Source organism: Hypomesus transpacificus, chromosome 10, assembly GCF_021917145.1.
Source record: "Hypomesus transpacificus isolate Combined female chromosome 10, fHypTra1, whole genome shotgun sequence".
Classification (NCBI taxonomy): Eukaryota; Metazoa; Chordata; class Actinopteri; order Osmeriformes; family Osmeridae; genus Hypomesus; species Hypomesus transpacificus.
This window is the reverse complement of record NC_061069.1, coordinates 604238-629167: the sequence shown is the minus strand read 5'-3', so window position 1 is coordinate 629167 and position 24930 is coordinate 604238. Positions and strand designations below refer to the sequence as shown.

The 24930-nt window shown below is 45.7% G+C and overlaps 1 protein-coding gene across 3 annotated transcripts in view; it reads right to left on the bottom strand.

Moving 5' to 3' along the window:
• The window catches only part of LOC124472432 (laminin subunit alpha-3-like), a 55029-nt gene that overhangs the window by 27536 nt on the left and 2563 nt on the right, over positions 1–24930 (bottom strand). For 2 of the 3 annotated variants that reach the window (XM_047027256.1, XM_047027259.1), the window contains exons 3-25: positions 15963–16080; positions 14529–14647; positions 14252–14422; positions 12968–13065; positions 12035–12150; positions 11177–11295; positions 10585–10675; positions 9737–9868; positions 8325–8375; positions 8064–8111; positions 6711–6845; positions 6412–6546; positions 5861–5998; positions 5430–5488; positions 4626–4725; positions 3232–3284; positions 2860–2965; positions 2451–2550; positions 2076–2232; positions 1499–1646; positions 622–764; positions 433–530; positions 124–283 (exon numbers count right to left, since the gene is read on the bottom strand). In XM_047027256.1, coding sequence (XP_046883212.1) covers positions 124–283; positions 433–530; positions 622–764; positions 1499–1646; positions 2076–2232; positions 2451–2550; positions 2860–2965; positions 3232–3284; positions 4626–4725; positions 5430–5488; positions 5861–5998; positions 6412–6546; positions 6711–6845; positions 8064–8111; positions 8325–8375; positions 9737–9868; positions 10585–10675; positions 11177–11295; positions 12035–12150; positions 12968–13065; positions 14252–14422; positions 14529–14647; positions 15963–16080 — 2595 coding nt within the window. Of the gene's footprint in view, positions 1–123; positions 284–432; positions 531–621; positions 765–1082; positions 1216–1498; positions 1647–2075; positions 2233–2450; positions 2551–2859; positions 2966–3231; positions 3285–4625; positions 4726–5429; positions 5489–5860; positions 5999–6411; positions 6547–6710; positions 6846–8063; positions 8112–8324; positions 8376–9736; positions 9869–10584; positions 10676–11176; positions 11296–12034; positions 12151–12967; positions 13066–14251; positions 14423–14528; positions 14648–15962; positions 16081–24930 lie in introns of all 3 variants that reach the window. The other variant, XM_047027258.1, reaches the window with a different exon arrangement.

Genomic DNA, 24930 nt, shown 5'->3' with positions numbered 1-24930 from the left:
TGTCTGTGTGTGCGTGTGTGTGTGTGTGTCTGTGTGTGTGTGTGTCTGTGCACGTGTGTGTGTCTGTGTGTGTGTGTGTCTGTGTGTGCGAGGCCTTTCCAGGCCCTGGGGGGCCATGCCCACCTGTCTCCCCGTGATGGATGCCATGTCAGGGTGGTCTGGTGTGGGGCGCCGCACACGGGCTTGCCTCCTCCTCCTCCGAGCGCTGCGCGTGGAGAGCAAGCCGTGCGAGCCCAGCACTGAACTGAAGCTGTCCATCGACACGTGCTTATAGAGCAGACAGCTGGGACAGAAGGCCACACACACACAGACAAAGACACAACACTGTCAGGGTCATTGACTAACAAGCACGTATCCCAGACAGTGGCCAGTCATAGCTAACATGTAAACAGAGAGCCGTTTGGGATTCTGGAGAGGAACTGCAGGGATTACTTTGTGTCGGAGGTGGATGTATACGTGCAGGGCTGGGTGATTTTCTCCTGGAGGAGAGGAGCTTCGTAGAAGTCGCTGGGCAGAAGCACCAAATAGTCCTGGGGGTGGGACGGGAGGAGTAAGGAGAGAGAAGACCGTGGTACGGGACGGGCAGTGTTTTGGCTGATGACAGTCCCATAGGGTGCTCACCAGCAGGATTCCCTCGGCTCGCAGGCGTATGACCCATCTCCCGGGGGTGAGAGGGAAGGGCTCTGCGTAACCATCCCCGGGCACCGACACAAAGGATGGGGAAGAGCTGGGAGGAAAGACGACCTCCTTACTCTGGCCAGGCCCTGCAGCGGAGCATTCAGCCACGTACTAAACACAGCGTCACAGCTGACACCCCGCTGGGCCATAGCGCAGCGGGGTGCGCATAGGCACACAGACTACCGTCCTCTGAGGAGGAGGTTGAATCTAGATATGTGTTGTTATTGTGGTAGAGGCGGGTAGGGCGCAAGCATGCAGTGAGGGATGGTGAGTCAAACTGATGCAATCATTTCGTTCAATGAATATTCCGGTGAATGAGTGGGCAAACTGGGCAGTTGTACACGTGTGTGTGTGTGTGTGTGTGTACGGAGAGGGGGGGGGGGGTTTAGAGAGGACGGGCTTACCTGGGCCCCCCCTGATGGTGGTAGCCACTACGCTACCAGTCACACCTGCGGCCCCAGGGTTAGCATACCGTAGGAGGATGCGGTAGGATGAGTGCCCAGCCTCATCAACATGCACTGTTAACCTGATGTCACTCTGCAGAGACAGGGGTGGAGGGAGGGGACACGGTTGACTGGAGAGGGTGCTGGATTGTGGGGGGGTCGGGGGTGACGGGAAGAAGGACTGGGTGTTAAACACAAACGAGCGGGCCATGCATGGGGAGGGGACGGAGTGGGGTTAAAGCAGGACACGGTGACGCACCGAGGAGAGCGGGGAGGAGCTAAGAGGACAAGGAGGAGAGGAAGGAAGGACGATAAGAGAGCAGGATGGAAGGAAGGAAGGATAGAAGGAAGGAAGGAAGGAAGGGCCCTTCACTTACAGTCGCAGCAAGAGTGAAAGCCAGCCTCGTCCACCACCAACATCCTGGCCCTCACCCGCCTCGCCCTCTGTTGGCGGTGGGTGGCGTAGCGCACTAGGATGTGGAAGGGGCCAGGGAAGGCCACGGCAAGTGATATGATCACCTCTGGCTGAGGAGAGACAGGGTTAGACACCTACCACCAACCTACAAAGCTAGGAAAACCGCAGGTCACAGGAGGAAAGAGCTACCGTCAAGAAGACCTACTGCACACACTACCGCCATAGGATGAACACACAGATCAAACGCTGATGTATTCGGATAGAAGCTATTTTACACACAAAAGCACAGAATTAGAGCAGCGGGGAAAAGCAACTGCTGAATCACTGAGAAGAAACGCAGGAAGGAAGGCAGATTTTTAACCACGTACACGACTGCATTGTGTTCACAATTCCTCAGTCTTTTATTTACAACCTCGCCAACATTGTGTCCTTCACTTGTGTCCTTCGTCACTTATATTTTATAAATATTTTCACAGTGAAACTTTTTCTTCGCTTTTTCACTGCAGTATTTTCAGGTTACGAGCAACCGCCTGACTAACCTGTGCAGGAGACATGATGGCGTAACCTCTCCAGCTGAACCCTGGGAAGGCCCGGGGGTCGTAGCCGAAGCGTACGAGCCTGGCGTTGGGTGTGATGCCATTCTCCACCTCGTACTTCAGCTGGTGCAAGCTGGGAAAGTAGTGGTTGGGTGCTGGCCTTGTTTTTTGGAAGGGAGGGGACGTTGTTAGGAGAGAGAATATACAGTACAGCTTACAAATGAATAATTGACAATCTGGTACAATTGAATATTTTTCGTATTCCCATTATGTATTCCAATGCATCTTTTAGCATTGGTGACCATGAGACCATGGCGACTCAATAACGTGTAGGAAAACAGAACTATGTGTCCTTGTATAAAAGTGTTTAGAGCTTACTCAGTACAAGTCCGTCCAACCACATTTTTCCGACACTGACACTGTCCAGTCGTATCATCACACGCCTGTCCAATGGCCCCGCCCACGTCACACTGGCAACCTTTCGGTGACAGGAGATGAAGTGGTTACAATCTCAAGATTAAAGCATAACTAGCACATGCTGTGGTGTTCAATGAGGTCAGGCTTCACCTGGAGATAGGTATCCTGACATGTTAATCATTGATGTTTTCCTCATTAATAATGTTTGGTCAAGCGAAATAGCTTCTGTTTGAGGACACACCTTGAACAACGATTGTAGATCTCAAGGTCTAGTGTGGCCTGATAGTATATACGCATTTACAAGTGAAGAAAGAAATTGTTATATTTATTATTATAGATGATATTATTTATATTTAGTCAGTTGACCCACCTTGACAGCCAAAATAGTTCTTTTTTTGTAGCAGGAAGTAGCCCTCCTTACAGGAATCACAGATGTGGCTGCAAGTATTGGGTTTGCAGGGACACCGGCCATTTTTCTGGAAAAGAACAAACTGTGAATGTTAGGATATTACTGTAGGACACTGCCGGTTGAGAGATAAACATGTCAGGAAAGAACATTCTAAATGTGTTTGACAACGGCGGAACTCCAAGACAAATGACTTACGCTAGTTAAAGAGTAATATTAGGCAAGCAGTATTTCGAAAATAATGACAGTGAGGTAAACCCCTCTGCTTGACAGTGGAGGGTGTGCCGAGCTGTATTGGAATGTGGTGTGTGAGCATGGCAGGAACAGGAGACCAACCTGCTGACACTGTCCTACGCCACTCAGAGTCCCTTTGAAATCACAGCCACATTCTAGGGGCCAGAAGGAGAAGAGGAGAGTTCGTAAGATGAGGAGGTCCCCCCTCGCCTCTCTGTAACTTGAGGTATGCAAAGTCACAAACACCAGAGTTCAGCAACAATGACAATACAGCAAAAAAGTGGACAACCACAAACGTGTTGCCACATGACCTGCACGACCTGAGGAGAGAGAGAGAGAGACGGAGAGAGAGAGACAGAGACGGAGAGAGAGCGAGAGAGAGAGAGAGAGAGCGAGAGCGAGAGAGAGAGCGGGAGAGACAGAGAGAGCGAGAGAGAGCGAGAGAGAGCGAGAGCGAGCGAGACAGCGAGAGAGAGAGCGAGAGAGAGAGAGAGAGAGAGAGAGAGAGAGAGAGAGAGAGAGAGAGAGAGAGAGAGAGAGAGAGAGAGAGAGAGAGTGTGAGTAAAAGAGACATATTGAAAGAGAACAAGGACAGGGTGAGGAAGGGAGAGCACCGGAGGGCACAGTGAATAGATCCTGATTACAGGATTCCTTCCCTTCCATGGGCGAGACACGGCAGCAAGAAGAAGCTCCAATCCTCCCAGCTCAACATCAAAGGGCCTGGGGAGAGGCTGTGCTTTCAAGGCAGCGAGCACAACCTTCCATCTCCTGCCACAGCCAACCTGAGGCATTCCTGGGATATTAAAAGCTCTTTTTTTCCATTCCTCCATATATCTGTTGGCAGCCAGGCCGCGATAACATTCTTGGTGGAAGGCTGTAACTTTAGACAGGTATCTGGACAAAGACTCAAACTGTTCCCTCACTGGCTGGCAGGGAATAGGCGGCTCCCTCCCTCACCTGACAGAGTTAGGACAACAGCCTTTAGGTTTGGTTTCATTTCAGAATACTCCACACAACCCCAAACTCACAAGTATACACCAATAATCAGATGTGTTTATTAGACTTATCTTAGAGATAATACCATTTCTCACAGGTTATTTAGCACCTAAAAGCAGTGGGGCAGAACTCAGCTGTCTTCAGAATACTTCCTGTTGGGGACAGGAAGACAGATGCAGCACTGACAGGAAGGAGCCTGCTCACCAAGGTAACAACACGATAACCCCAGATTCATTCTCTCTATGATGTCACAGCCTCCTCAGATTACTAGCCGTGATTTAATACAGCTGAAAATGCTGAAGGCAACTGTACTGACAGGCAAGTTAGCAAAACCCAGTAGCTGACTTCCAATCAAACTCTGAAAACATTAACTTTTTTCCAAGAACTGAGCTATTATTTATTTTTAAAAATATATATTATTACACCATAACTCTGACTGACAGACTAGTTATGGCCATGACACGGCTGTAATCCTGTAGGGTCACAAACAGGAATCTTACCAATGCAGCCATCAGGGTTCTCCATGGCCAGGTTCCAGTAGAGAGGTTTACATTTGTCACACAGGGGTCCTTCCACATGGGCCAAGCAGTTACAGAATCCCTAAAACAACAGTTACCACTGTGAGTAAGATAGAACAGGTTGCAAATGTTGAATCTGCTCTACAAATGTATAGTATCAGTTGAACATAATATTGGATACTGCTGAACTGGTTATGAGTTTTGTATAAATATATATACTGTATGTTCAATATAATTGTCCTCCTTAAATACAAAACTAACACTAGTATACAACAATTGTATACTACCTGTTGACTATTGTTCAGTACTAACCCCATAAATCACTAAATTACAAATGGTCTCAAGTGAGCGCCTTTGAATTAGCCTCCTTTCAACAGTAAACCATTGGAGCACAATGGTGACATTTTGTGTCCATGAGGTTCACACTGAGCATACACAGAGAGAAAACAAGAGCAACATTAGCTTCTGGAAATCCTGTCCACTTTGTTTTTGTTTCTCCAAGATGGAAGGAAGCGGATTTTCCTCTTATGATTACTGTTAATTTTCACATCCAACTAGTTTAAGAAGAAAAAAAACCCTCTCTTCCTTGCAAACTCTACCGGATACAGGTTTGGTCATGCAGCTGCTATCAGATAACAAATATGAAAACACGTAGCACACACACCAAGGTTCCGGCCCTGGGAATGGGGGTGGGTGACCCCAATAACACATGTGCAAAATACAAACAGTTACAGGTGTGTGAAGGGAGAACGCCACTGTCAGCCCTGTTAGGATAGGCCAGCTTACCGTTTGTGTGTTTGCGATGGTACTCTCTGAGCCAGCTGGGTCACACTGACTGACGGAGGCTGAGGAGGACAACACTAATGTTAAAGCTCAAACTCACATCACTGGGAAAACAAATAGGTTAGCAGAGAAATGAACCTAAATGGACCTAAATGGACCTAAATGGTTTGGTCATACAGAAGACAGCCAGCTGAGGAACAAATCAATAATAATGGATTTCCGACCAAGGGGGAATGATCCAAACCTCCCTTCTGTGATGAATGTCGATATCCTCTCAAAGACTTCTACTGCCACTAGAACCTTGAGAGAACATGACCTGATATCTAACAACTACATTCTCCATACAAGTTTCTAGTCCCGGACTATGTCATGACTTCTCCGAATTCTAGAAGAGTTGAAGTTCTGGGTGTCTGTCTACTACGGGGAGGGGTTACCTGAGCACTGGGGGAAGCTGAGGCCAGGCCCAGCACAGCGGTCACACAGCTGACCCACCACTCCTGGTCGACACAGACACTGGCCCGACACGGGGTTACACACCGAGTCATACGACCCCGTCCTGGAGCAGCGGCACACTGCACACACGACAGAAACACACACACGCATGCACATGAACGAGCGCGCACGCACACACGCCTTCCCTTTTTAAATATGAAGTATAGGATTGTACTACCCCGCACAGGGTTGTTCCTTATCCAATGTAACCGAGCCCACATTTCCATGAATCCTGTCTAATCTAGGGTTGCTCCCTGTTTGACGTGTATCTGGATGACAGAGGGTAAATCAGAGTGGCTGACTGCGCGGGGGGGTTTATAGGTTCCTGTGGGAGATTGAGCCCTGAGAGCCATGAGGCCACATTAAGTCCAGCAGCATCAGTTTTTCCACGAGCAGGGGGTCACAAAAAGGTCACCGCGGGCCAATCAAGGGCCCTGATTGCAGAGGGAGGTTTTGGTCAAAAAGGGAAAATCGAAGGGAGGAAATTACTCACAGGCGCAGTCTGGGTATCCATAGTAACCAGGAGCACACTGGTCACACTGCTGTCCTCCATAGTTGGCAAGGCAACGGCACTGGCCAGTGGGACCGCAGTCTCTGGCAGCGACGCCTGATCCGTCACAGCGACACTCTGGGAAGGACACAACTGTTTATCTCTGACAGGGCTGGAAAGCTCACAAGCTCACATTTTCAACCATCTTGACATGGAAACTTTCTTGGCCCAAGTCTTGCTTAGGATACTTAGTTCATTCATAACGAGCAGTGTTGATCTCAGAAGGCCAGTGTTCCTCTCACCTTGGCAGTTGGGGAAGGAGTGGTACCCTGCTTGACAGTGTTCACAACGTTCACCCTCCACCCCTCCTCGACACAGGCAGACACCCGAGGCGTCACACACTTCCTGTCTCGACCCACTGCGATCGCACACGCATTCTGAACACAAACACATTTCCTTAGATCTTAAGATCGCAAAAATCTGATTATGCATCTATAGAAAATAAGCAACCCCACAGTTAGCACAGCATGTAGTGCTAGATGGCTTTGGAGGATGTCTTTGTCACTGTTTAACAGATGACAATGACCTACTTCCTTGCAATTGTGCCCACGCTGTGACACTGATTTGGGGGGGGTGGTGCCAGACACCAGCCTAGCCTGGCAGTTACATATTCACAGGCCTGGAGTTTAGAAAAGTAGTGTGGGCAACAACTACTCCTAGTGTAGCCTTGGCCCCCTAGCAACTCCTAATCATTAAAAAGAGCCTTGCACAAGGTTATAGATTAAATTCTTTCTCGTCAGCACACAGGAGGAAAGGCTTTATATTGTTTGCCTGCATTCCCAGACAAACAACAAAAACAAATACCAGAGTCAGATACAGCATGTCTATACTTTGGTTTTAAATGAAATGCTATCGTTCAATCAGACAGGCTTTCTTTAAGGCTGATCCCTGGCGTAGAGAAAACAAAATGGGAATTTGGGAGTGGACGACTGCTATTAATAGACTGTTTCTTTTGTCCTACAGCCATCCCAGCAGACCGGCACTATGATGTAGGACACCTTGGGATGAACTTAAATGACCAATTTTTGCAGATCCATGTTTGTATCAGAATGCAGCACGGTTTATAGGGCAGCAGTAATTGACACACCCCGTGCTCTAAAATGATCATTTGCAACATGAAAGTTGCGTTTATTTTTATTTTTATTGAATCTAGTGCTAGGCAGCTACGTTAATATTGAACTCTCTCTGATACTGTGTTTTTCAACCTCAGCTTGAAGAGGACATCAGCTCTGAAAAACGTAGTCTGCCAAAGGCATCACATGCTCTTAACCTCTGACCCTGCGTAAATCTATTTACCCTTACATGTCTTGGTTTAATGAGCGGCCCTGTATATTCTCACGTAAACATACCCCCAGAGAGGGGATCAGGGGCAGTGCTACATACTGAACACCTCCGGAGGAAGAGCTGAAATGCTAACAGGGCTGTGTAAAAGGATAGCACAGCACAACATTGTGTGGTACATTTCACACCGTATAATAGCATTGCATTGCATTGTTTGCACTGTTTAGCATCGTGCAGCACAGAATGAAACAGAATGACAAGAAGTACATCATAGGACATCATAGCATTGCACATCATAGCCTCATTACACTCACGCTGGCAGCTGGGTGGTCCAAAATAACCATGAGGGCAGACAGAGGGCTCTGTAGAGAGAACAAGAGCAATGGGTATATTGAGGAGCGACAGATGGAGAACAATGGAGGAGGTCAATCAAAGCACTACAAACATTCTCCCTTCTCCCTTAATGTAAGGTGAACACACAATAAGACTGGCAATCACTACTGTATATGTTGATCTTGATTGGAACAGTTTACATTACATTGTGCATATCAAACCATCAAGTGTACTGAACTTACCCACAATGTGGCCAACAGGCGACTTTGTGGTTGGTGGGTAGATTGGATAGCCTGATAAAAAAAAGGAAGAATGTTAACAGATCAATTTCAACTCTACAAACATCAATCTGTGCGTGCAATACTACAGTTCTCTTGGACCGAACCTCGCATATAGAGATTTTAGAATATTACAATTTCTAAAACAATTTCTATCAAGGTATGGAATTAAAGTTGACTTCCAGGGATTTCAGAGAACCCTCACAGCCCAAGGATAAAGGCAATTATATTAATAAATACACCCCGTAAAACTCTTTATATTCAAATGATAATTGCCAAGCAATGCCAAAACTCCATCTTAGATGATGTTCAACATCAAACCATCTTGACCAGTTTCTGTGTAAAACCAGTGTATAACATTCACATGAAAGGCTTGATTTGTGTTTGCCAAATTCACATAAACAGGCCAATCCGATTTTTCTCACGTTGCTTCACTCTGCTGTGTTGTGGTCATGTACTTTACCTAATTGTTCCGGAACACATCAGTAAGAAAACCTCCATGATCATAGCTAAACAATAAATGAGGAGTGGAGTCTATACCAAGGTCTGTTGGCAAATTTCAGATTCTTACTCTTGGAGCTCAATGGAAATGGTAAGACCATAAATGATCCTTTGTACTATTGTAGAACATTTCAAAATACATTTCAGAGTTTTGACAGTTACGTTCTTGGTATTGTCATTTGGCACGATCTTGTGCGAGGCACGGTAATTGCTGTAGACAAGTTCTAGAAGACCCGGGAGAAAGACTGTGTCAATCACAACTCCCAGACAGACATGAGGAGGGGCAAGTTAGGAATGCTTTAACTACAGGGTGCTGAAATTTGACGACTGACTGATGCAATGTCTGTAATTAGAATCAGAAAGGGACGGGGGTGGTGGTGGGGAGCAATAATTGAGGGTGTGGCCTGTTTGTGTTCATTTGTTAAGATGTGAGCTAAGATACGGTGTGAAATGTGCAACCAATGGGTTCTCTCTTGGGCTTTGAATCCCTATGCAACTCCCTATGTAACCTGGTGAAGTTCATCTTTGTGTAAATGATGCAGTCAGCATTTGCAGCAGCATCGGTAGACGTCCAAACAAAAGTCAACACAAAGGCGAACAAAAGAATAACAGAGGTGGTAATTGGCAGCCAGTAAAGGAACAAGGCCAACCAGCTTCCTTTAGATCCCAGCTCTCACCACACACTCTGGCCTTCTACCGTCACACTTCCTCAAAATCCAAAAGTAGGACTTCCTCAATTCAGCACTTCTCTAAGAGCTTCCTGAAAGAGCTTCCACCTGAGACGAAAACACACTTTCAAACAGTCTTCATTCATTTGTACTTGATGAAACAGATAAAAGCCTAAAGCAGTCATTTGAAGTTGTTGACTGACTTACGGATGCATTGTGGGTAGCCGTAGTAACCGCTCGCACAGCGCTCGCAGTTGTCCCCGGTGAAGGATGGCCGACAGAGGCAGCGTCCTGACCCCATCTCACAGCCAGCGGTGGTTCTGGAGTCACACCTGCAAGCTGTGGTCAAACACACACACACACAGATCAACATTCACCATAGGAGTAAAACAAAATGACCGGTATGCATGGAGATTTACAGCATTTCTGCATGCTAGAGTGACTCTGTTTCCAACCTCCCCACAAACGTTCCCGTACACTACCTCCGAAAACCATGAGGACACTAATAAGCTTTCACCAAGTCAACACCTTCATCTGCTAAGCTCGCTTAATTGAGTTTGTGGCTTCTTTGGTCTTTTCAAAGCATGGAGGGTAACCAGTTTAATGTCATCACCTCAGAAAAGCCACAACACAACTGGCAGCTATTTCTGTGGCTGAGGAACAACTGTGTTCCAAGCCCAGCAATGTAAACAAGAGAGGGCCTCGATTTAGCAACCATACACTGGTGCCATGCAGCATGTGTTTCCGACTCACACACAAGTCCCTGGAGAGAGGACATCTTTGAAAGCAACTCTTCTTTAGCCTTACCCAACAGTCATCTGTCAGATAGCTGCATCATTACTCAAGCTCATTCACTAGCTGCCACTGAGGGTTGGATTTGGGACAACCACGACGAAAACACAGTACAGTGCCAGAGAGCTGGTCAGGCATAGGCCTGAAGAGAACTAGCCCTGTATAACTATTACTAGACATTTGACAATAACACACACTTTTAAAAATAAAGAGAGTGAAGCCATAAAGGGAGGGTGAGGGGTGGAGATGTGATGGGGACTCACGTATACATCCGGAGGGAGATTCGGGTGGGACGCCATAGGTTCTGTAGAACCCTTCAACGCAACGCTCACAGTTCACTCCAGCAGTGTTGTGCTAAAGATGAAGAGTGATTGATAATAGGTATCATCACATCACACTGACACACTTGAACATGAAAAAAGCCCAGGACAGGTCGTTCTATTGCTAGGAATGATCTAATCTGATGCTTTACTGTTGCCCATCCATATGTTTGCTTTGTGTGATGTACAAGCGTTTAACTCACTGTGTGTGACAGCACACTCAACTGACATAAAGTATGTCTGTCTTGTTTTAACTTGCTCTCGTTTGTTCATTTCCATAATAATTATTACAATTATGAACTTTAGTGTAGAAATATACAATGGGGGATTTGGAACACACACAATCCCATTGTAGTGACCTGGTGTGTGTGTGTGTCTGAGGGACTTAAGGAATTTTTTGGGGGGAAACATTAATTCAATCATCGAGCACTGAAAACACTCACAACACTTACACAAACGCACACACCCTCGCACACTCAAAAACACACACGCAGAGAAAAATCGTATGAGTTTGGACTTGAAACCAAGTTCATACCTGGCAGTTGATGCAGACGCCTCCACCGTCATAGCTGCCGAAGGTGTTTAAACTTGCTCCTCGCTGCTCCACCTCTGGGTCATAATAGCATTCCGAGGCATGGGAGTAGCACTGGCAGGCTATAGGAGGAAACCCCCGAACCAGAGACAACACACACACACACACATACACATGCACCCACACATACACCCCCACACACACACACACACACACTGAAAATCGTTGATGTGGTGCACACATCACGTCCTTCTGCAATGCAGTACTTCAAGGTACTTATTGTGATCCACAGGATCTCAAGACCATAAAATCAGTTCAAACACTTCCTTTTCCTCCAAACTTCCCCTTCCCTCAGACTTTATAATGTTTATGAATGGTTTAGGAGCTTTTCTACTACGATAAGATTACATGTCTCTCTCATTTTCTCCTCTCTCTCTCTCCCACCCTCTTTCTCCCTCTGTTTTTGCAGGGTAGGGTTTCAGCATCCCTGAATCAGGAGGGAGAATCTTGTCAACAGTCCACGGCAATTAGGCCCCAGCTGGCAGGGAATGGCCTCCCTCTCTCTGCAGGCTGGTGCGTCACCGTGCGCGTGTGTGTGTGTGGAGTGGTCTTGTGTGTAGGTTGGACACACACAACCACATACACACACAAACAATGTGTTCATCACACATAGCAGAGGAGTAATGCCTATTACAGTAAGAGTTTACCGAGACCTTTTCCAACACCATAACAGGGCATTTCGTGCTGAGCTATTATGAACTCGAGGGGAGAATGAAGGGGCTTGTTTCGTTTTGAGCGCTCCCAGTCTTTGAGTCACTGAGCAAAGAGGAAAGCTGTGAGAGGGGGGAGGCTGGCACTTACGCTGGCACTCGTTGGGGCTGTCCGCCGTCGCGGCACGCCATGGCTTCTGGTGAAACCCTGGGCAGCAGAGGTCACATGACTCACCACAGGTGTTGTGTCTGCACTCGCACTGCAGTCTGGGAACAGGAGAGAAAGAACAGCCGGACTTAGTCGTTTGTGACACTTTATATTCACACTGAGGTTTCCCGTTGAAGTGAGAGAATCCTTGTACAAAGTCTTTAGAGTATCTGATGACTGTTGGTTTAATAAAATTGTTCTGAACCCTGCTGTAGTATGGACCTTAGTCCAATGTGTAATGCTAACTTTACCGCCAACTCAAGTCTTTGTCACAATTTAAGAAATGTTTTTCCTCAGCTGACAATGCCCCTTATTACAGTAACTGTTCATAAAACTCAACATAATCACGATTCAAAGCAGCATAACTTTATCGCCCATCTCGCCCTCGTCCCGTCTTGCCAACAGCTGACATCACCACCACTAATCAGGCCAAACTAAAATAACCTGTTGCCTTAAACAGTAGAGATGTCAGGAAACAAACATATGAAGTAATTTCCTTTTCTTCAAACCCATCCTACTACTCCTATCTCCATAACAGATGCTATCTTTCACTCTGTTCTCCCCCTTCCTTGGGTAAGACTCTCCCACAACACCATCGACATCCATTGTTAAAGCAGAGTGTTGAAGGAACAAAAAAGAATGAAAGATGAAAGATGAATATGAAAGCATTGAACATTTCAATCGACACAGAACATTCTCTGTGTTTTTTTGATACACAGATACATGTCTTTACAAAATGTGTCAAGGATGGAAGTCCTAATGTAGTGATACATTTTAGTGGGCAGCTATACTTAAAATATAAGGATACAACAGAAAAACATTATTCAGTAGTATTTGGAATTTCAGTAGCACTAGCAATAGCTAGCTCTCACTCACCTGTTTGGGTTGTCAGGAGTGAGCTCTCCACACACCTCTGCATGACCGTGGCACACACACCTCCCCCCGACGCTGATGTCTTTGATACTGTAGTAGTACTGTCGACACAAAGACACCAACACTTCCATGATGAAAATACATTCCATACTAACATATTGGAACTTCCGGTTAAATGTAAACCTAACCATTTCAAATAATTGCAACCTAAACCATAGGTTTTCGTTTGATTGTTATGTGCACAAAATACTTTAAGAACCATGTATTTGAAGATGATCAAAAGTTACTAATAGTGATTACACATCTTTTGAGTTTGTATCATATAAAAAACAACCATATCAAGCGTGCTGTCACCAGCGGCTTGACTATATCAACCGCACCCAGGTCTGACTCTGCACAGGTGAATCACACCAGGCACAGCTATGACCCCAAGCACAGACTGTAGGGTGAGTCAGTGTTTGCAAGCCAGCTAGTTGGTTGGTTGGTTTCCGCTTCTATCTGGCCTCTGTCATGTAAAGTGAAGGCCTATCCCAGCTCAGCCCAGCCGACTGGATTTGAACACTTCCCTGGACGCCTGCTTAAGCGGGAAAATCATGTTGGAATAAGCTGAGACTCGTATAGGCCTTTGGTCAATTAGAATCTGCATTGGTTAGTGAAGGGTTGTACATTATTGTGTAGGCCATGAAGAAGGCTGGATGTCTAAGTCCTAAAGCTTTCAATTAAGGTTTTTTTTCTTCTATCAAATCTGCCAGGGGCTGCAAAACCCTGGAGCCAAAAGAACCTAGTCTAACAGCATTAACATCGCATAGCTTTGTAACTCATTTATAGGCAGATGAACAGTCAAAATGTTAGAACATCCACCATTCACTGCCACCATTCAATATTCGCTAAAGATGTTCTGTTGACCAGTCAGAACAGAACATATCTCATGGTTCTGCAGCCCAGGGAAGGACTTAGCATGATTCTCAGCCAGAGGGAATTACCACCATGACTGGACGGAATGGCCCTGGTATCGAGCCTCGCAGAGGAAGAATGCGCAGGCAGGACAAAATCAGGTCAGTGTGTTCGTGTCAGCACATAAGGTGCCAAGTTTCACTGTAGGACACTGGATGATGCCCCAGGGAGGTACAGCACTTACGCTGCTTTAGTATGACAGAATGTGACCGTGACAGCAAAGACAAGAGAGGTGAGGCCAGGTCTTAGAGTATGCAGGGTTGAGAATTGAGACTTGCGGCCATCGTGCTCCGGTATTTCCTGTTCGTTTGTGTCTCCGAGGGTCTCTCTTACCCGCCGAGTGACGGTGGGGTCTCTCTGGGCCTTGGAGATGAGGTGGCCCAGCAGGGTGCTGGTTCTCAGGAAGCGCAGGCGGATGTTGGTGGCCTTGGTGAAATCCCGCAGCACCGGGGAGTAGGTGAAGTTCCTGGAGCCCGGGCGCCCGTTGACCAGCGACACCACGATCTAGACAGAGATGACCTCAGACATGTCAGACAGTCACTCCACCTCGACACTGTTTCAGACACACGTTTGAAGCACTCCATCTGAGGTGGGGGCGAGGAGACGGTACCTCTCCGTTCTCCAGAGGGACGAGGCGTGAGTACTCCGTGGTGCAGATCTGGTCGTCGTCCCGGACGATGCGGCCGTTTGGCTCCTTGCCGAACCTTTCGATGCACTCACGCTTCAAATCTAATGTCACAGCGGCAAACACAGAGCTCGGACACCAATTTCTTGAAATAAAATTTTCTTGATCTGTAACATTTTTGAAAACTGTCGAACGAGGTAGTTGAAGAAGGTTGAACGTTTTGAAATGAAATAGACTTTGTAACAAACCCCATGCACTTATTTCATATCAGTTTAGGCAGGCATAGGCCTATCATAATTTATCACGGTCATACTGTGATATGAGTCCAAACATAAGACAGTGTTGATTGCATTGCAAAACAGCAACCTTTTCTATTTGAGTCATTCTTGAACTAAATCAAACAGTAATCTTGTCCACTATTCTTCTAGCCTTCTGTAAAAATCTGATTTGGCAAAACAGGTGCTGGAACAGTTTTTCTCTAACCCCTTTGAGCTCGAAGCAAAATCTGTTTTCCCCACATACAAACACGTATACAGATGTAATCTATTTAGGCCTATCTCAGTCCATCCTGTTAAAAGATGAGGTCACAGGAATATGCTCATCGAACAACAACAAATACTGTCTTTCACTGTTGTCAGTTTAAGGTTCAGGATTGTTCCATGAAGGAAGTCAACAAGGAAGCTACAGAGGCTCATTGGGGTTGTATAAGGGGTTTGTCCTTTAGAAAGCTACTGCTTTTGAATTACCATATTTTTATATATAAAAAGGAATCAACTAAATACCAAGACCCAGTGAGTTTGAAAGTAGATTGAGTAATATGTAAGTTGGGTCCTTCCTTACAAGTAAGGACATCTATTTCCCCCCAAAGGAACAGACCAAATGAGAAAAAGTGGAAAAAAAAGAAAACCGAGGAGAGAGATAGAGAACAGTCAGACATGTGCATCCTAGCAAGGTGTGTGTGCAGGTGTCTCTAGGGAGCACTGCATGTCCACCCTCCAGCCGCCTCATACGTGTGGAGATAAGGGACGTACAAGAGAAGAAGATGCTGGCAGAAACATCCTGTGTGTGAGCTGTAAGGAGAAAGATTAAAGCTCCACAAACCCACACATTTCTCACTGAGTGCTGCAAATCCCCTTCAGTCTGCACTAGTCCATCACATTCTGAGAATTTGACCTTAGAGACCGTGTTTGCCAAATACTTGCCATGCTGCCTTAAGCAGAAACAAAACACTGACACAATTACATCTCTGGATCACACTGTACAAAAGGCCTACAGTATAAATAGAAAAGTGGAGGTCACACTAAGATCTCTTGGTTCAGTAACTCCATTGAGACAAACCAAATGTGCCAAAGCAGTCAGTCCAAAACAAACCCACAAAAGTAAACTTTACTTTCAGACGAAAAGTCAAGATTGACGTACGTGCAAAGTACTGCCAGGGTACGTAGGTTCTGCCGTGGTCGATGGACCTCTCCAGCACCCACAGGTCAGGACGAGGGGAGTTGGCGAACTTGATGAGGACATAGGCCACATGGAAGAGCTGAAAACAAGAACACAAAGAGCAGACGCTTTAACAAAAGGGTGTGAAAACAAACAAAGTTCCTTAATGGTTTCTGGCACAAGTCAGCCCCCTCGGTGGTTTCCTGTGGCTTGGTTCACTACCGCCATCTCGCCGGGGCCCCAGTTTTGGCAGACGTCTTAGACAATACTCTGCTTCCTCTCACGTGGGTCAGGGCCACTAGCACGTCAACAAGGATAATCTGGTTCTGTTGAGCTACAGGGGCCCTGAATTAATGTTCCTAATGCTGCCAGCAGACTTGGCCACTGGGTCAACTGCTGTTGTAACTATTAACAGTGCTGAATCTCCATTCTTTCCCACAACAGGTCACACAATTACTCACAATCACCTCAAATCACAAGTACTTGATCCAGCATTGATGGAGGATGGAAACAGCCTTTCCGACTCGTTCACCTCCCTCAGCAACCCTATTCTATCTCTACCATCAGCACATACAAGCTATACAAGGAACACTGATTAGATTTAGGGGAAGGTTGTGCTGTTTCTATATTCAGTTCATAATCATCACCATCATCATCATTATTATGATCATCATCATTAAGGTTATGGAGAAGGCAGCTTCAGTTTGATTGTATGGAATGAAGGGTTGTTTTCAGCCAGTCAAAGCTTTCGTTGTGATGGTTGGCGTGGAGCTGGCACGGTCATGAGACGTCTAGTGTATCAGCAAACACACCTGACCAAATGCACACTTGCCCACTTTTGTGCTGCTAAAGCAGTGAGTGGAGATTCCTTCCAGTGAACATTTTATACCAGCTGGGATCATAAAGTAGCAATTGACTTGGGAGGGAAGGAGGCTATAGCACTGCTATTTGTTGAACATCTGACATCCTAAAGCACAAAATCCAGCCCCTGCATGTAAACGGTATGTAATATGTCATTTCTAAAAGGTCCTGCAGTAGACTAACTGCCTTGTGGAGAGAGAAAAGGATGAGGGCAGGCCTGTACTGGTTAGACATCATTCAGCACCTCGTGCTAGAAACCCCAGAAGGCTTTTCAGCACTAGGTCTCTCCTGGCAGGAAACACATCCCATGCTAACAACCCTATCAAAGCACAGCAGCTAAAGCCTGGATTGGAGTCATGGTCTTGTCAACCTGGCTCCACAATTAACTTGAAGGACTGTGATCCTCCACCCTAAGACAGGGCCTCCACTTGAAAAAGAACACTTTACTTGATGGATGGGGGAGGGGTAGTGGGGGTCAGGGGGAGCATTGTTTGTCCTTGTCACAGATGATACTCTCGACAGCACACACAAACCTTTAGCCTACTGAAAATTCCCTCATAGGGTTAGAGTTGGGTATGTAGGAAGCAAAAAAAAACTAATATAGCGCTAACATGTTGAACAGGGACTTGTGACTGTGAGGTCCAGTTCCCAGCACCCTGTCTTGACCTCTTTTTGGCATGGGTGCGTCCCAAAATCTAATCAGAGAACACTTCCACCCACATGGCACAGGATGCGCGGAGGGGGAAAAAAAAGACAGTCGAAGCACACAAACAAAACGTAGGCCTCCATCCTACTAAAAACAGACACAGGGGCCTTGAGTGAGAGAGCAGAGGGCTGGGTAGTTCACACTGGTCTGGATGACGTCAGAGGGACAAAGGGGCAGAGAGAGAAAAGGGGAGGGAGAGAGAAAGGGAGGAGGCAGCAAGGGGACGTGCCGACTGGCAGATTCCTGCCATGGCGTTACATTCCCACCCCCACCCCCCCCTCTCCCCGTCGAGCCCCTCCACATTGTGCCAGGGCGTCCCACTGCTCTCGAAAACCTGTCGCTGACAAGTGACACACAACAGCAACAATCTTCTAGGCCAAAGGAATGTGATACGCTACCACAGCAACATGAATCCGATAAACAATAGTGGTTCAATTGTGGCTGAAAAACTGTGTTTCCCGTTACTTTTCTGCATCCGAGGAGCAAGTTGACTTATCATGTAACATTAGGCTACATAAAATTTTAATCAAACTGAAGCAACGCTACTGCTTTAAGCTGTATGTTTCTACCCTAAAATAAGAGTAGTGTACTTCTAAAGCACCTGCTATTTTCATTCATTTGGCTAATTGCAGTTACCTTCATTTTCAGGTCAAATCAGACATTTGTAACTGGCTGCAAGGAGAGTACCTGGCTGCCTGCCTGAGAATCTCTATCAATGAGCAAAGCCCAGAAGAAATACACTATAAAAGGGCATTGGAACTTTTTTTTTCTCCCCAAATCCTGGCAAATGTAGTGATATTTTTTATTAATACTGTATATGCACGCCTACGCTCTAGTCGATATTGTGTTTTTGACCATTTGTTAACTCCATCTCTTTTCCGTGTCACCATTCATATACGACTAATGCGTTTCATACAATTCTTTACTAGAGCACCAAATTATTTACAAGAGAAAAACGTTTTTCCTCTCAAAAAACAATAACAAAAGCCTCTCAATTTTGCTCTAAAAGTGCACCAGATTGATGCATAAACTTCAAAATGTTGGCCAACCAAACTGTCGTCTGGGGAATGCATGACCCACTAGCCCCTCTTGTAGCCCTTCTGGGAGGCTAGAAGGGGGTTGTCCATTCTTGTCCTGGTGTTGTCCATTCTCTAGATGAAATGTCCAGTGAAATGTCTCATAACAAATGTGACAAAGACGTAACAAAGACACAAAACGTATGTCTTGGTAGATCATATTAAGGAAAACAGAGAGCCACGCTGCAAGTCTTTCTGACTAGCAGCCTTTTGCCAAATCTTTGAGAGTTCAAATCCAGACCCAGTCAGGGTTTGGATCAAAGCCATTGGTGATCCTATCCAACCACACAATGGCACTGAGAAGTGAGAATACTCTTGCAATCCCAGTGAATGTGAGACAGGCAGACAGACAGAACCTCTCTTCTGTCACACCTTCTTTTCCATCACTACCACTGCCAGTCTAAACAATCAGCCTTGAATTATATCCAACACCTTTTGTTTGGAACAAGCCTGAAATATTTTGAAGACAGGCAACCAAATCCCAGTCTAGAAACCCTGTTAAACGCAAAGACATGAAACAGAACGACAGGCGTATGGCAATAAAACACCAAAAAAAGAGGGATCAGTCATGCACATAGTGACACTTGAATAACAGTTATCCTAACCCCTAGCCCAGGAACACAGCAGCGAGGTCTTAGAGCTTTTCACTGTTGCAAAGACGTTTCTGCTACAGTCAGTCTTTCATTTCAAATTCAGGATATTCACTGTTTGTTGCTGTTGTATCTTGTACATTTGTATTTTTTGTATTTTTTGTATTTTTTGTATTGTTTGTATTGTTTGTATTATTATTTTGTTGTATTTTGTTGTATTTTGTTGTATTTTTTGTATTTTTTATATATTTTTTATTTTTTTTATTTTTTTTATTTTTATATTGTAATTGGTAACTTATATTTTATTTTATGGCAACTTATATTTTGTTTTATTGTACATTTTATTTCATTCTAATTCCACTTAGTACTGCTAGTTTATGTACCCTTAGTATAGATAGTCCACATATTTAAATTTAAGGTTCCTATATGTTTATTGTATGCACCTTCCTGCCAAAGTAAATTCCTTGTCTGTGCAAACTTTCATGGCAGTAAATCCAATTCTGATTCTGCTGTATGCTGCAGGTTTATGCGGATGATATCATCACAATTAAGAGTCTATTGCTGAGCAACACAAGTTAACTCATAAAAACAACATAATCATTATTATAGATGAAGAGGAGTGTTTTGAAATGGTTACTGTCACGGAGCATTGCAAATCTAGTCCCCTGGATCTTATCAGCGTAGTGTAAAACATTGTTGCTGTGCAGTACAGCGTTAAGGTTTGACAGGGTGTGTGTGAGGGAGAGGGTCAAACAGGTCAGGTGCAGAACTGTCACAGATGGGACCGTTGACACCTTCCATTCACTGGATTTCAACCCCAGTTCAAATGCTTTCGATGACTCCCATAAACAAGACATGTACACAGGGCAATAAATATTCCAATCTGACTGCTGAGCAGCAGTTAACTGGAGGGCGTGCCAGTGCAGGCCAGTGCAGGCCAGAACCCTCTGTGACCTGGCACCATTCTCACCTCTCCAGCTCTCCAGTTCTCACTATGATCCCAGTCCATGTTAACTCTCCTCAATGCATTCTTACTAGCAAGGAAAAACATTATGTATATGCCATCACATACACGCACACACGTGTAATGTTACCAAAGTTCCCAAAAACATACATAGGCACACACACAAAAGCTCAATCACATAGAAATTCCAATGCTCACATACAACTCGGATTAATGCACAGACACACACACACACACACAGAGAGACATTTATAACTTTCAGCCCCAAACAAAGACCCTAACCCCCCCCACACACACACACACACACCCACACACACACAAACACAGAGGTTCCACAGAGCCCTCCGGGGCTGCAGCGGTGGCTCTTGGTGTCTCCGTGCTGTGACAGCTCCTACCCACAGTGAGTGTGTGACAGCTCGGGCATGATGAATGTGTGCCCCAAAGCGTGAACCGCCGTGTTGTTGCCTCCATGCAGAATTCCTGCCCAGCCTTCACACATGCCTGCGCTTCAGGTGACTGGGCCAGACACTGCTCTGCTCCCCCGGAGGAAAGTCACTGTGAGATCCCACACCCAATTGCATGACTTTTAATGACTTAACTTCTCTAGCTACTCGAAATGTGGATATATGGAGGTGTATGTGTGTGTGTGTGTTTAAGACCCAGAATGCACAGATGGAGGAAAGTGGGATGGCAGCAAGGAGCCAGGAGGGCTACTGCAGGAGCCAAGGCTGCCTGACAGATAGAAGCCATATGACAGACATGTCTGATATTAGGGCTGAGGAATGCAGTACACACACATACACACACCATAGGAGAGGGGCTCAGGCGAGGCATCACCTTCTGTTGAGGCAGATCAGCGTGCCAGACAGTTGCAGGCAGCATGGCGGGGGTGGAGTCTTTTAAGTCCAGTTTAAAACAATGCAACGTTCAACTGTTTGTCTACGGGGAACAGGTGTATGTGCTTATATAGGGGGTTGGGGGGGTTGTGTTTCTCTCTGTCTCCATGGTAGACATCCACCTCTCTCCTGTAGACGGCACTCAATAATCCCCTTTTTTTTAAGCAACACCCGGGCAAAATGGCATTCAAACAGCATCCACCCCTGTGAAGCGTGACACAAAGATAGCCACAAGAGGCTATTTGGGTACAATGAGAAATGGGATGAATGCAAAGTTTCTACAAGTCGAGTCAACAGCCCGGTCATTGTAAAAGGCACAGCTGCTGCTCTGGAGTTGTGTTCTCCGTCGACGGTATTGTCTGTCAGTGAGTAAACCATCCGACTAGCTTGTTAAAAATCTGGTTGAGACATGGAAAGAAATAAACCGTTTAATAAAAGTGATTGTGTTTATGACCCCTGTATTAGAAACGCATGCATAACCTTGTTGCTGAGCAGGTGGGGAACAGCGTGGTGTATCATACTACATGTAGGAAAACTGGATGTGTGTGCGTCAAAGCCTGCGTCAGTGTACCTTCAACCTGACGATTAGTATTCCCTGTGTACGAATGGGCCACGTGGCCTTGAAAAGGTGGGTAGATCCTGAATTAAATCCCCATCCCGCGACTTTCCATAGTGGCACTCCAGTTTTGGGAGGCGCTGCGGTCCAACAATAAGCCCTGATTCTGACGTGAGGCCAGGCTGCATGGTGACCAGCACGCGCAGTACTGGGCTGGGCTGGGCTGGGCAGGACTGGACTACAAGGCAATTAAGTGTGTGTATCTGCTATGTGTGTGTAAAATAGAAAGAGCCAGGGAGGGGAGAGAGGCTGTAAATATTAGCAGCAGACACCAGCTTGGCCTGGCGCCCAGCTAAAGACGGGCGCTTACATCACCTCCATCACCACTACAGCAAGTTAGGGACATGTCCGACAGCCAAGCAGGTCTCTGGAGCTTCAGACGTGACCCAGTCAGCTACAGTTAACATGGTACAATGCAGTTCCATGTAAATAAGATGAAAGTTCCTGCTAAGTGCCAACTAACATTTCCTTAACAGTGTGACAGTATAGAATGTATTTTTAATAACAAGCTGTATATCTTAGAGGGGTTATAGATATACAGCAGGCAGGGCATACACTGAGGTATTTGGGGGTCTGTTAATCAGCTCCTCTGTTGCACAGCCTAATTGGGAAGTTATGCTGCCGAACCATGAGGACTGAATCAGTGCCAGGAGACAGGAGAAGCAGAGGAATCTGTGGGACCTGCTAGCGTGAGCACAACCCTGCTACGCCTCAAACTAGCCTGGCAAAATCACCTTAGACTCAACGTCCCCACTGCCTCATAGTCTCATTTCCTCCGACTCGTCAATCCCTCATTTAAGATAACATGTACTTTAATGTCCCCGTAGGAATTCTTGTTCTAGACTCCGTTCCACAGAAGCTAAAATCACCCTGCATTCACCCTCGGAAAAGAAAAGGCTAGGTCACTTTCAGAAAAGGACTTAAAGAAAAGTAAGGCTTTGTGAATATTTGAATGCACAGAAAGGATGTCACACAATACAGCCGACATTTATTCACGGGACAAAAGGGGGAGACGGGTGCATATAAAACACCCTGGCCAACTTCTGAAGGAGGCATAGCCTGAAGAGAAAACGGATTAGGTTCCGGAGGAATTCTTCAAGCTGACAAAAAAATCGTTTTTGAAAGCCCATCTCTCCTGTCAGCCAGAATAACATGACCACTATGACCATGACATAACAACGAGACCTCAGGAAAACAGCTTGGGCTTCTTTACATAAACCCAGTACATATAGACTGAAACAGTACCATGCCATTCCCAGCCGTTGCCATCAGAAACAAGGACCTCACACGCGTTATCAAACCCTACAGATTAGCTCATGCCCGGTTGCCCCCGGCGATCACCACTCAGAGCTCCGAGGACCTCGCAAACCATCCAAACTCAATCATCTCATGAGTAAACATTACGATACCGGCCATCAAGGCTAGCAGTGAAACTATAACTTGTCGTAACCAACTTGCCGTTGTGCTAACCAAGACGGTTCGGATTCGAACTGCACACATTTAGCGTATCACAGGCCTTTCAATAGCATCGCTGGACAGACAGCAGTAAGCCTAGGCATGTCAAGTCTCACATGGTCCAGGCCACTCAGGCAGATAAGCACATGTGGTCAGGCCTCCTAAAATACATTCCCCAGAAATACAGGCAGGCTTGGAGGGCTAACCACAGCGGTGCCAACGTTCACTAGAACACACATTCACCACTAATCCCAGTAAAAGGGTAGGTTTGAGTATCTCCACACATACAGCATGTCTCTAGGAAGGAGTTTGGTGGTTTTGTAAGTGCTAATGTACAGGCCTGACATTGATTAGGGTGGAAGTTTGTAGCCCTGGAGACCAGCTGGTTTAGGTCTTGCCTTTCAACTCCAGCTGCTGTACAGAACCTCACTGATGCCCATCAAGTTTGTTCTATCCTGACATGCCTCGTCTTAGGTCACAGGTCAAATGCCTAGCAGATAACACAGATGGGAGCAACCTCCACAGCCTCAGGTCTAAACTAGGAGTGGGGGGGCTGTAGTTCCACCAAAGCCTGCATTCTAATAACAAAGGGTTTTTTGAAATAGATCCCCTCATTGAATTAGAAGAAGCTTACCACTTAAAAAGGTTATTTAAACAGCGTATTACAGCTTGAAAAGGGTTCTATACAGATCTCTGGTAAGATTATATACAGGAACATTTTGTTGTTAGAGATGCTATTCACAACTATTTGTCATTAACAACATTCTTGTTCACCTTGTCTTAAAGCTTTAGGGTCTGTCTGTTTGTGTCCATAATAATCCTTCTATAAAATGTGTGCGGACTTGAGTGTTACCATATGATTTCAAGTTTCACAAACGCAGGATCAGGCCTTGGTGGGTTTGAGCTTCAAAGTGCGCACTTACAAAAAAGTTTGAAACAGCGGTACGCCAAAAGTGGCTTCTCTCTTTCAACCTCTCTATTTCCATGTAAACATCCACTGGGTTATTATCTAATATGTCCGCTGAAAGAGATGGAGATAACACTGGCGAAGCAAGACACCTGTGTTAGTCTTTAAAGAGACCACAAAGCCTATTGAACTGGATCATGCCCCCACACATCTCAGTAACCACACCACCTACTCTCTCTGTATGAAGAATCCTCAAAAGCATTGAAAGCACAAGCTAGAATGACCTCCTTCAAACAACATAAATCAAAGCTATTCTCTCTATGTTTAATACACACGTGAGGAGATTATGTTGGGTAGGGATCAAGCACATGGCATCCAAATCTCATTCAGCACCTGCTTAGTTAGCACATCTTTTCTCTCGAAGATCTGCCCCGACTGGAAAATTACCAGAAGGTCTTATGAGCTAGGGCATTAACAACACCATGATTCACAATGCATGCAATATACAGTACAAATGTATAGTAAAACAGAAATAACACACATTAGCCATATTCCAATAGTTTACAATCACACTGTCATATTGTACAGATAATTTGATCAATCCTCTGGTGGATCTAAAAACTATGTGACATCAATTGAGCTTGATGGATTTATCTTGGGTTGAAGTCTCAAGTGTACCAAACCATTTGGTTCTAATTAGTACAACTCAGACTTTATTGAAAGCAGTCTTTGCATGAAATTACCCTATTACACCCAAAAGATTATACTGTCGCTTAGAGAAGACATAGTTTGTTAAAACTGCCAAAAGGTTTTAGGGAACAAAAAGAGGATGAGGTTGTTAGGGGAGGGCCCAGGTGAGCTCAGCCTCTCATTGGGTCA